Raw genomic sequence first — 12,683 nt, forward strand, 5'->3', positions numbered from 1 at the left:
CCTCTGGCTCCGGGGAAGTGCTCCACTCTCCTGCATCAAGGCCAGGGAGCGGAGCACTTCCCTGGAGCCAGCAGAGCCCACACCAGCCTCCATCCCTGCCTTGCCTCACCTCAGGGAGGAGCCGTTGCCTGCCCCAAGTGAGGCTCCACTGGATCCAGGACACTGCTCCACTCCCCCACATCGCCTTGGGGAGCGAGGAGGCACACGGTGTCAGCCACTCCATTCAGGGTTCAGGGCCCAGGGCTCCCCTTAGGTCCAGAAATTTGGCAATGAGGAAACAGTGCCACTGTTCCCGCACTGCCAAATTTACAGACCTGTGGGGAGTCCTTTGGGCCATATGACACAAGGCCATGGGCTGGATATGACCCATGGGGTAGGGTTTGAGCACCCTTGCTATATACCCATGTTTTACAAGTAATTGACTTTAGTGGAACATCTTTCCAAAGCACCACGTGGCAAACATTTCTGGCAGGTCAAGTTCTCTTCTCAGTTACAAGCCTTCGGTACTTACTTACCAAGGAACAGGGAACTGGAAGGGACTCCTGGGTCAGACTCCAGTCTCCACAATGGGGAAAGTGAGACAGGGAAGTGAAGTGAACTGTTCAATGTTTCCCACTATCCAGCATTCTATTCAATTGGATATACTGCCACACCACTTTATTCATTTCAGTGGTATAAGAGCAGTATTTTGCATAAATTAGTATTACATGGTGAGAATCTGGTAAGATTCCACACTCAAATCTCACATTTTCACTATGTCAGGCACTAATGTAAACCATTTCAACCATCCCTCTGTATTTGCCAGCTCAAGAGTTCCTATCTAGGTATACACAATACGGCATTTAATTGTATATGCATCTCAATTTTACCTTTGCCATCTCCTGACGAAGCAGCTTCTTTGCAAATTCTGCAGAATTCAGTCTCTGAGAACTGTAGTTGTAGACAGACTTACCATCATCAGGAAAGCTTCTAGCAGTTTTTAAGATTGGCCTTTTCACCTTTTTATTGAGTAAATATACAGCATCAATGTTGGCCTAGAGAAGGGTTATAGATCAGTTAGTCTGATTTGGAGTCTAAGTTACATGACAAAACAACTAGTAACCATTATACTAGTGTCCTCATAAATAGCAGGGCTCTTCATATTGGCCACTGGCCAAGAAAGACTCAGTCAATAAGCTTTAGATGCCATCAATTTCTCTATAAGTTAGAAAATACAGTGTTAGAAATTTAGTTCACCCTTGCAGAGGACATTTTGCAAGGTCAGGAAAAATATCTGAGAGGGAGGGGGGCACAAAAGAAGGGGTTTTTTAAAGTAGTGATTTAAGTGGTGATCAGTGGGGCAAGGTTTACTGGGCCTTTTATGTCAAAATGAGGCCAAAGGAAATAAAAACATTAATTTCGACAGAGCTTAAATAAGATGTATATGTATTATAATCTGCTACACATAGTGCATCATACACTTTTCATTTATTTGAGATGGATCTGAAGTGATGATTCTCCTCAATAGGGGGCTCATCTACACATGAGCTTTAACGCACTGCAGATTATTTTACTGGTAACTAAAACTTCATGTAAAAAACTGTGACATTATGGTAATGCACAGTAAAATAGTCTACTGAATATTAAGCATCACTAAAAAAGCATGCAAATGTACTACTGCACACTAGTGCAGCCTAATGCACATTAATTTAGTACCTCACATTGGAGGGACTAAATTTAATGCGCATTAGAAAAGGTGCATTAATGTACATGCAGACGTGCCCAGGAAGTTTTTGCAAATGACTTAATCTGATTTCTCTTAAGTAATACACATATGTGAGACTGCCTCCCATTCAGATAACACAAGCCAGGAGGTGTGCAATTCTTCTGCACAGATTTGATGAACAGCAGTTCACTGTTTGTGCCTTTCAGTTATTCCCAGACAGTAATCAATATAATCTCAACTCTCAGCTGAAAACAGCTGGGTGGCAAAAGGCATATGGGTTTTTTCTATCTACTGTGGGGCAAAACAAGCACAATTTCTCATCTTAAGTGCATGGTTTGTGTGACTACTATAAGGCCCTCAGGACAAGCCAAAATGAGAAGTATGGCCAGAGGAGAAAGGGACAAAGAAAAAAAAAGAATTAGTTCCAGATAAAATAAAGTGGCCTGTTACAAACTAGTCAGAGGAGACCAGCAGGCATTGGGGGCGTCCCTGTTCCCCCGAGCACTACCAGGAGTGACAAGAAATAATGGTCACAAGCTGGCAGAGGGTAGATTCAGGCTAGATAACAAGAGGTGCTACTTCACTGTCAGGGTGGCTAGGATCTGGAACCAGCTTCTAAGAGAAGTGGTGCAGGCTCCTACCCTGGGGGTGTTTAAGAGGAGACTAGACAAACACCTTGCTGGGGTCGTTTGACCCCAGTACTCTTTCCTGCCATGGCAGGGGGTCAGACTTGATGATCTGCTCAGGTCCCTTCCGACCCTACAAATTATGAAACTATGAAAGGATACTATTGAATAATTAAATGGTCTCCCCCCTATGGATCATGTTTGCTGGTTTCACCAGTGACCACTAGGTTCTTTCTTTCTTTTTTCTTATCCCTGTGACCCCCAACTAGCAATAGCTTAAAATTTGTTTTAGCAGAATCATATACTGATGGTTTTGACAAAGTTTTTTTGCTGATCATTGGTGGCTCTGTAAAATGTGTGCAAGTATAAGACACTATTGCTCATTAGATTGAGTTATTTATGTGACTATTAGGACTGTTTCAAGACTAGTGGTTTTACACTGCACAATACTCACCTTGATGTGATCCTTATCATATTTCATTTTATCTTCCGTTTCTTTTTTCCACAGCATGTATTTTTTGTTGTAGTTATCCAATAAAGAATGTATTCCTTGTTTTTTTCTGACAATCTCAGTTTGTTTTGGAAAACCAAATGAGGGGAGTGAAAGCAGGGAAGGTTTTTGAACAAACAAATCCTCATTAGTCAGGGGAATTCCAAATTCTTGACTCAAGACTGTAATCATTTCTGCAGAGGGCAACAGATTTCCATGAATGACATCCCTTAACTTCTTACAGTGACAGATGTAATCAAGCCTACAAATATAACCAGACAAATATACATACACATATTATCAGAAAATACACTGAAGTTGTGTTTTAATAGATAATAAGTATTACACTCCTATTGTGAAAAAATGTTAAATTTTATCTTAACATCTATTAGCTAAATGAGAGGGGAACCTCAGGTCACTTACACAGGCATTCAGCACAGACAAAGACATTCTAAGCACTTACTAAAACTATCAAAGTTTTGCTTGGAGAAGTTGTGAGAAGCAGATTCAGCTGTGGTTTAAATGACTAATGCTGACTTCAACAAACTCAGGGAACTAGTGGGCAGAATACCCTGGAAGACAAATCTGAGGGGAAAGGAGTCCAGGAGAGTTGGCTGTATTTCAAGGAGGCCCTCTCTTCAATGAGCTGAAACTCAAAAAGGAACCCTACAAAAAGGGGAAACTTGGTCATAGAACTAGAGAAGAGTATGCAATACTGCACAGGTATGCAGGGAGAAAATTAGGAAAGCCAAGGCACAATTTGACATGCAGCTGGCAAGGGACATAAACGGCACAACAAAGGCACCTACAAGTATGTAGACCAAAGTAACCATAGCTCCCTTACAGAATGCAGAAGACAATCTAGTTACAGATGATATAAAGAAGGTTGAAGTATGAAATGCCTTTTTTACTTCAGTCTTTACAACTTTGGGCAGCTACCAGATGATCAGCACAGTTGTAGCAAAGATAGGGAAGGAGACAAAAATCCTAAAGTACTAGAACAGGCTGGGGATAGAGAAGCTAGATGCTTTCATGTCAGCAGGGCTGGATGGGATGCACCCTAGAGTAACGAAGGAATTGGCTGAGGTAACTTCAGAGCCTCTTTGACAAGTCATAGAAATTGGACAAGATCCTGGATGACTGGAGAAGGGCAAATATAGTGCCCAACTTTAGGAAAAGGAAGAAGGAGGATCCTTGGAACTACAGACCAATCAGCCTGACCTCAACAAGAGCAGGTCTTCAAAGAACCTATTGTGAAATACCTAGAGGAGAACAAAGTAATCAGAAGCAGCCCACATGGATGCACCAAGAGCAAGTCATGCCTGGCCAACCTGATTTCCCTTCTTTGACAAAGTGACAGGCTTTGTGGATTGGGGAAAGCACATGACATTAGCAAGGCTTCTGACACTCTCTCCCATGGCATCCTCATTAACAAGCTAAGGAAATACAGACCAGATCAGAAGCAGGCAATTATTTTGGGCAGAAGGTCACTTATTGAGTTTTGGCAAGCCATTAAGGGTGGCATGATAGGCAGCCAGGGGCAGATAAATATTAATTTTCTAAATTTTTTAGGGGCCTTGTGGGCCAGATACAATAGCCTGGTAGGCCACATCTGGCCCCCAGGCCACATTTTGCCCACCTCTGAACTAGATGAAAGTACTGTAAGGTAGATACATAACTGGTTTTGTATGTCTAGTTGAAGAGAGGTATCAAGCGGGGTCCCCCAGGGGTCTGTCCTGGGTGTGATATCTTTCAGCATTTTCTTTAATGATTTGCACATTGGGATTAAGTGCACACTTAGCATATTTGCCTATATCACTAAATTAGGTGAAATGACAGAACTTCTGGAGCATAGGGCTAGGATCCAGAATGACCTAGATAGGTTGAAAAAATGGTCCTCAATCAACCAGATGAAATTCAACAGGGACAAATGCAAAGTCCTGCAAAACCTGTGCTTGGGACAGAATAACTGAATGCACAAATATAGGCAGGGGAATAACTGGTTAGGCCGCAGTACTGACCGTAAGCTGAGTATGAGCCAACAGCATGCTTCTGTTGCAAATAAAGGCCAACAGCAACTGGTTGCAGTGCTGGCCCAAGATTCACCTTAGCCCCACTCCCACAGCCACTCCTCCCAGCACCATCCCTGTTTAAGACTCCCCCCTGCTCCTTCCAAGGCTACCCCATGCAGCCGAGCCTGCCCTGCTTACACTCGCAGCCCACAGAGGCACAGTGCTCCTGGCACGGCCTGGCCTGTGGGGCCCATGTCCCGCCTTTGTCTGCACAGCCCCCCCAGTTTTCTGTCTACCCTGCCTCTGACTCCCCCACTGGGAAGAGTCTGGCATCACCCCTGACTGGTTGTATTAATAGGAGTGACACTGGCAAATCAAGGTGATTTGCAAGGTGATTGGTTAAAATAATTCTGCTCTGTTCTGGTCTATTCAGCAATGGTGAGACCTCACCTGGAGTACTGTGTCCAGTTCTGGGCCACACAGTTCAAGAAGGACATGCAGGGATTGGGAGGAGTCCAGCAACAATAATGAATACAGGCCTCAGAGGCATGACTCATGAGTAAAGGCTAAAAGAATGAGGGTTAATTAGTCTAGAATAGAGAAGACTGAGGGGGGATTTGATTAAAAATCTGCAAATATCTTAAGGTGATTATAGAGAGGATGAAAATGTCCTTTTCTCTGTTGCTGTAGGGGACAGGACTAGGAGCAATGGTCTTAAGCTTCAGCAGGGGAAATTCAGGGTGGAGATTAGGAGAACTTTCTAACTATGAGGGTGGTCAAGAATTGGAACAGACTACCTAGAGAAGTTGTAGAATTTCCATTTCCAGAAATTTTCAAAGCAGGTTAGACAGAAACTTGGATGGGATGGTTTAGTCAGAGATAATCCTAACTTAAGCAGTGGGATGCTCTAGATAACCTTGTGAAGTCCCATCCAGCCCTACTCTCCTATGATCCCATGATCCTATTAGATGCTAGGTGCCATTTTGCTAGAAAAATAGGTGTATGGCATAAAATGGTATTACTTGAAAAAACCTGGTAATCTGTGTAAGCAGGCTGTAGACAACAGCAGAAAACTAGTAAGCAGCACACACAAGTAACACTAATGCCTCATACAAATCCATACATTACATAGATGCTGGACCAGATACTCAGTCCCTCAAATTGCACACTGTGGCATTAAATTTACCTTAAGGCAGTAGGTGAGGCTTGCCATAACTAGCTCCACATTGACACAACTCTTTCCCTTCCTGTCCCAAACAGGAAGTTTTTCAGTAGTGGTTAGGGGCACAGACTGGAGGGAATGACAAAACATAATTCACTGATAATCTTGTCTGGTGGAAAAGGCCCTCGGAAACAAGATGACTTTGTTTTCGGCTTGCAACTGTTCCAAAAAACTGTTCCTAGGTCTTATATAAAACCAAGCCACACTAGTTTAGTTAAAATGGATTTCAAAACTGATTTAATTTAAATTGGCGTGAATACGCTCAAAGCAATTTAATCCTGGCTTATATATAACTTTAAACAAATCTTTACCCAATTTAACAAAATAAATATAAGCCAGGCTCAACTAAATGTGAGCATTTGCACACAGGTGTTTGAACTGGCTTTAACTGTATTGGTTTAGTTAAACTAGTGCAATTGTATGTGTAGACATGATTTGTGACAGGAGGAGGGGGGGTCAATCCCTTGCAAAATGCATAACTTCGGGGACATTGAAAACTTCCTTACTCGATCCCCCAGGAGCACTGCATATCGTGGGCTTGTCCACATGAGCACTCACGTGCCTCTTGCCCCACCTCAAACCCCTTTGAGGTGGGGCAACAGGCACATGCGGGAACAAAAATATGTTCCCCACGCTGTAAACTTACAGCGCAGAGAGAAAAATTTGACCCCTGGATATCCAAGGGTCTGAAAAAAAGTGAAGTATAAAGGGTGGCACCAGGATTTCTATTCAGGCACCAGTGAGGAATTTGATTTACTTCATGGGCAATTATAATCTACCTGACTCCTCCTAATCTTTTCGTTCCACGGGTGTTAATGACCCTCTCTTCGTTTTAGTAGTCTTTATGTTCCAGTAGTCAAGCTACCCTATCTTCTGTAGTTCTGTTATCTGTTGCTAAAAATATGAACTCAGGTGTGGAAACATTAAACCAGGTGAATATTAATTCACGTACAGAAATAACTTCCAGTGAAGCATTGGATGTACTGTCAAGACGTTGAAGGCTAGATTTTGTTTTGTGCATCTGAAAAAGATATACATGCAATTCTAATGACACAGAACTAATGTAACAATATATTTCGATTTTTTTGCCTAGCTTTTTGTGTTTTTATACATAATATATGATACAGCAAATTAATGCACATCCCAATAAAGTTATATTTGTTTTTGCCTTGATCTTAAACTGAATGATATAGCTCTAGGTCCCTAGCATTTTAGTAAAGCTTGTCTCTTTTAAACTGGGAAAAATATGTATTGAGTTGTAAGTGATGATACACCATACCATCTGCACCCCTCCTTTTCAGAATCCTAGATCCACCTATAAGTGTATGTACTAACCTTGGCTGATGCATCAAAAATGTGCTGTGAAGCACATTTCGTTTGTCAAGCTTTGTCTTAGTTTGAAAACAGGCAATAAAAAACTTAACATACTTGCCAATGATACAAGTCAGGTGACATTTAGTATCAGCATCTTTCACTCATAGCGACCACAACCATATAAAATTACTCACAAAGTCTTTCTTCTCCTCTGACTGGAAATAACAGCTTTGCTATGTAATTTGAATGTTTACTTGGCAAGATTCCACCATAAGCAATGTAGGTGAGTAATGTGGGAGTTATTCAATTTAAAACTAAATCCTATAAAAGAAACTATAAATGCTGGGCACTCTTTCAGTGTCAGAAGTAAAATCCCCATTTATTTCAGAAAACATTGCATGGGCTTTAGTTTAGAAAGTAATCTAAATAAGGGAGTTCAGTGACATCTGAGAACATGAACCCAGTCTTTCTGCAACTTTCTGAACACCTTATTTGTTATTTCACAGAATGATGAAGCCCAATTGTTACTTCTCAAACACTGGCATGATTTTTACGTAACAGACCATTTTTTCTTCAAATCTTACAAAACAGGCAAAATTTTAGATTTTCAGATTTTGTACATGATATACCCATTCACATCTGATACTTTACAGAATGCTAAAACTACAAGTAACATGGGAGATATACTATAAGCCAAATAGTAGTAAATGCACCAGGGTAACGGGCACCGGATCTCACAGTCTGTTTTTACAGACACAGAACAAACTTGGCCCCTTCAGCCACTGCATGTAGATATCTGCTTTTTCTATGCTCCCTCTCACTTCTGACTGAGTGTCCTTCCAAAGTGCCCTTGCCTTGTCAGAGCCACAATCACCTGCTTCTTTTCCTCCACGATAAGTGTCTAGAACAGCAGAACAGGAATTAAGCCACTTTCAGCTGGCATTCCCTTAAGACAGATTTCCCCTTCTCTTGTTCCTTCTTCTCCCTTTGCCTAGTTACCCAACATAATTTTATTCTTAGACAAACTGGTAGGGGCAGGTCACTACTGGCACAACTACTGCTATTTTAAATATTTAACTGAAAGTCAAAGGCATACAGAGGGCCCTGAAACTGCTGCCGTCTTCCTAGCACTTCTCTGCAGCATGCTCCTCTGCCTTTTTATCATGCCTGACCTCAAACTTATAAGACACATTGACCTTTTTTCTTTTGGAAAGAAAAACAAAAGCATTAATTATTGTATGAAATATTCATGCTACTTTGGTAATGGTTCAACTGTCAGTTATGAGACTATTAATATAGGAATGGTCTAACCTGGACAAGGCTTGGAAACATGCCTGAGGAACCATCTCTCTGATATAAAGAAGAGACTGCTTTGTTATAGAAGAGAGGGGTTTGCAGAGGTGGATATGATACAGAATGGCTTCCAGGTCTGTATACAGGCGCTGATGGAAAGACAGCTGAGAGTTATATAATACTTCCAATCTTCCATCTTCAGTGCTGTGAGGCCTGCAACAGAGAACACATCAGTAATGTTACAAAATCAGTATATGTCTCTTGTTTCAGATAGTGCTGTAGCACGATCCCTAATGAAACCATCTTGTCTTTGTTCTTTTCAAAGGAATTTATGTTAATCTATGTCTCTTAATACAAAGGATTTTTAAAATAATAATTCTGAATGAATTACCAAAAAAGCCCACAAAGACTCTGTTCATGACTTATTTGAAAACTCATTTTTAATTGCAGCAGGTATTGTTCTGCAAGAAATTTTATCCAAGTTCAGTGTTCGATGCTACTGGAGCCTTACTATACCTACAAAAAACATTATATGACTATTTCCACTAGAAATATTAATTGCCAGAGGTAAAAAAGGAGTCCATACTACAGCTTTGCTTTATACAGTCACACTCAGAAAGGACATTTTAACTTAAATAATTTCAGACATTTGAAAAGATCAGGCATGCAAAAAATTAGGAAAGCATTAAAAATGTTTCTGTGCCCTGGTAATAATTAAAAAAAATTAACTCTTATTTTTAATCAGATATCAGAAAGAAAGACACATTGACTCCTTGCCTTATATGTAGTCGTTACATAAATTAAAGGAGGGCCTATTAGAGAAGATTATAAACAGTGCATTTGCACTGTCTCTCAGAAGTGAATATCCCCATTCATTTCAGTAAAATTTGCATTTTCATTCAGAAAGTAATCTTAATCTCCTAATCTGATTGTAGCAGGTAACAAAGAATCCAAACTTTACCTCCGAACTACAGATGCCCCTAATTTGGAGGGTACCAGATACTTACTGTACCTCTCTCCAATTTGCCTCTATGGCTAGGGACAGATATTCAAAAAGCCTGAGCCTGAATTGATTCAATCTTTGCAGGTTAGTCTAACCTGTCTAGGCTGAACTGGGTTATGAGTATATAGACATTCCCTGTGGACTGAGAACATGCAGGCACATGCCTGCAGTGGCTCAGGCTGGAAGTCAGGGGGCACTACAGCAGCCCTCCCTTCCTTCCCTTCAACGGTGCTGAGGCAAAGGGGGTGTGGCCAGGGCCCAGCAAAGTGCTCTGATTACGGAGGGGTTCCCTGCCTCCCTCGGTGCTCAGAAGCAGGGCATGGGTGACTGGTGCTTCTTGAGTCAGGGCAGACGCGTGCCCCCACAACACCAGTCAGCAACCTGGAGGCCAATCCTACTGACTGGGGTGTAGGGGGCAACCCCTGGCGGCTAACCCCACTGACCAGGGAGTTCCCCACACCTTATCTCACTCACCAAAAAGTGACCATGCCGCTTCTAGAAGTCCCACAGCTTGCAGGGGGGGCACTAATGCTCCCACCTGCCCCCCTGCCCACTGCCTAAATGAGGAGTGCAGCTTGACATGGGGTGCACCGGTGCTCTAAGGGGGTGCATGTGCACAGCCATGCAACCCCTACATGTCACCACTGCAGCAGAGAGTTGATAAAACAGTGTTTAGCACCCCATCAAGGAAACAAAAGCCTCTCTCATTAGTTCAAGCTCTTCTTAAACAACTTTTTCCAAGGAAGGAACAGGAGGGACATTACCAGCTGACCTGCTGATTAGCTCCAAAAGGCCCTAAACAGACACTGACCTATCTGCCTTTGTCCTGTCTGTCTTACACAGACACCTCTCAGCATTAGCTAGCAACCACATGCTGGCTACAGTCCAAGCTGTGGGACAGGGGAGAGGGGAAATCCCTGCTTGAGCAAGGAGTGGTGGGGTGGGGAAGGGTAAGCCAGGCAGATACTGCTGTGCCTGCCATCTCTGCAGGAGCTCCAGCGAGGGAGCAGAAGGGTGGAGTCAGCCTGCTGTGGAGCAGACAGCCCAGCCCAGGGTTGCAAAGCATCTGGGATGCTGGGGAACTCTGGTTTAAGTTAGACCAGGAAGGGGTCTGGGACAGACCTTGCATAAACTGGTTTGACCCAAATCAGTTAAGTCTGATACTACATGCAACCAGGTTTATCTCAAATTGGCTTCAGCCATTTTTCAAACTAGTTTATGTGCACTGAATGTCTGTTCTGTTACAGGTTTAAACCAGTTTCTGATCACTTAAACCAGTTTATGTGTAATGTCTGTCCTTAGTCTTGTGGCAGAACACCTATGGTGTCTGCCACTTCAAGAGCTGGAATAAGCAGCTGGCAGGTGTGGCCCTAGCTCTGGTAAGCAGCCATTTTAAGATTCAGGTCAGCAGGGCTGGAGGAAGCAGTTTACTGCCTGATGCTGTGGAAAGAACAGCTTCTGGTGGAGCGGTTGCTCCTGTAACTACTCTGTGAGACTATGGCGAAGAAGGAGGCCTCTTGGTCCTGGGCAGGACTTGAAACTGCACCCTGCCAGGGAAGAGCAGCCTGGTGGGGCTTGTAGTGGCACAGCTGAGACTGTGTGGTGCAAGACTGCAGAAAGTGAGAGTTGTGGGCCAGGCATGCCCAGAGTGGCACCTGACCCCATAAAAGAGACAGTCACCATCCAGGGTTCTTTATATTATTTTAGATTTATTTTCTTATAATTCTCAACTTTCACTAAACTCAAAAAATCCTAAAATTAATATTCTTCATTACTATACTGGTATCTAATCTTGGCTCCACACTGCAAATATGCTGTGCAGAGAATCTTTGAACCTATGCCGTGTGCATTTGGCAGTGCCTCAAAAGGTGCTGCAAAGTTCACATTACTGCTTATGGGCCTGCAAAAACTGCTACTCTGTTCTGAATTCAGGTACAAAATGCAATAAATTCAAAGGTAAACTTTAAAAGGCTCCTAAGGAAGTTTCAAAACTTTAGCAGAATGAAAAATATCAGTCTAGAATAATTGCCTTAGAATCACGTATTATAAAATATTCTGGATAACGTGAGATTTTGAAGATCTAACTTCTGAAAGTAGGGAAACAGAAAGTAACACACAGTTTAACTCTAAGACCATTACTTTAATGCACAAAAATCATACTCCAATTTCATAAGAAATACTCTCAACATGATGTCCTACATTATAAAGCCATTCATTTGATTGAGATTCCCTACAGAAAGCGTGAAAAATCTATATTTTAGAGGGAGAAAGTTTGACTTAACAGGTATTCTGTCCTCTGTGTAAATTCAAATGAAAAAATTTGCTAAACTTTTTTAAAAGTGTTATTTTTTAAAAATGCTGTTGTCAATACTGATTTGTTTGAAAGCAATTTAGCTGAAAACAATGAAGCAAAAAACTTTAACAAGTCAGTAAGTAGTGATGTGTTCGTTAAAACTGTCACCATTTCACCTGAAATTAGGGTAGAAGACAGGACACGATGGTACCTTCAAGGCTAATTCATTCAGAAAGATATAAGCTTGTGTAGGCCACAGCCTGACTTCAGACTAACATGGCTAACTACCTTTCTCTCCTTAAAATTAAATTAAGGATTTCAGTGTTCAGAATATAGTATTTCAGGGCTGGAATCTCTCTTTTTGCCTTGTAAAATGTAAAGGGCAGAAAAACAAGATACAGGCATACCTCGGAGACATTGCGGGTTCAGTTCCAGACCACCACAATAAAGCGAATATTGCAATAAAGCGAGTCACACGTATTTTTTGGTTTCCCAGTGCACATAAAAGTTATGTTTACACTATACTGTAGTCTATTAAGTGTGCAATAGCATTATGTCTAAAAAAAACAATGTACATACTATCAAAGATCAAAGTCTTTGATTTCAGATGCCGATGGCAAAAGGTCAGATGGCAAAAGGTCAGAAGCTAACACAACAAACTCTGTAATTGTAATTTATTCCTCTGTATTTATAGTGCTGCATATACACACCCCTGTCTGTGCCTC

The 12,683-nt window shown here is 41.9% G+C and overlaps 1 protein-coding gene across 1 annotated transcript in view; it reads right to left on the reverse strand.

The window, feature by feature from the left end:
• Window positions 1–12,683, reverse strand: part of KIAA1257 (KIAA1257 ortholog) — a 130,554-nt gene that overhangs the window by 38,495 nt on the left and 79,376 nt on the right. The window contains exons 10-12 of the mRNA XM_019536965.1: window positions 8,681–8,875; window positions 2,786–3,083; window positions 870–1,034 (exon numbers count right to left, since the gene is read on the reverse strand). Coding sequence (XP_019392510.1) covers window positions 870–1,034; window positions 2,786–3,083; window positions 8,681–8,875 — 658 coding nt within the window. The remainder of the gene's footprint in view (window positions 1–869; window positions 1,035–2,785; window positions 3,084–8,680; window positions 8,876–12,683) is intronic.

Source organism: Crocodylus porosus, unplaced genomic scaffold (assembly GCF_001723895.1).
Source record: "Crocodylus porosus isolate Cpor-Errol unplaced genomic scaffold, CroPor_comp1, whole genome shotgun sequence".
NCBI lineage: Eukaryota > Metazoa > Chordata > Crocodylia > Crocodylidae > Crocodylus > Crocodylus porosus.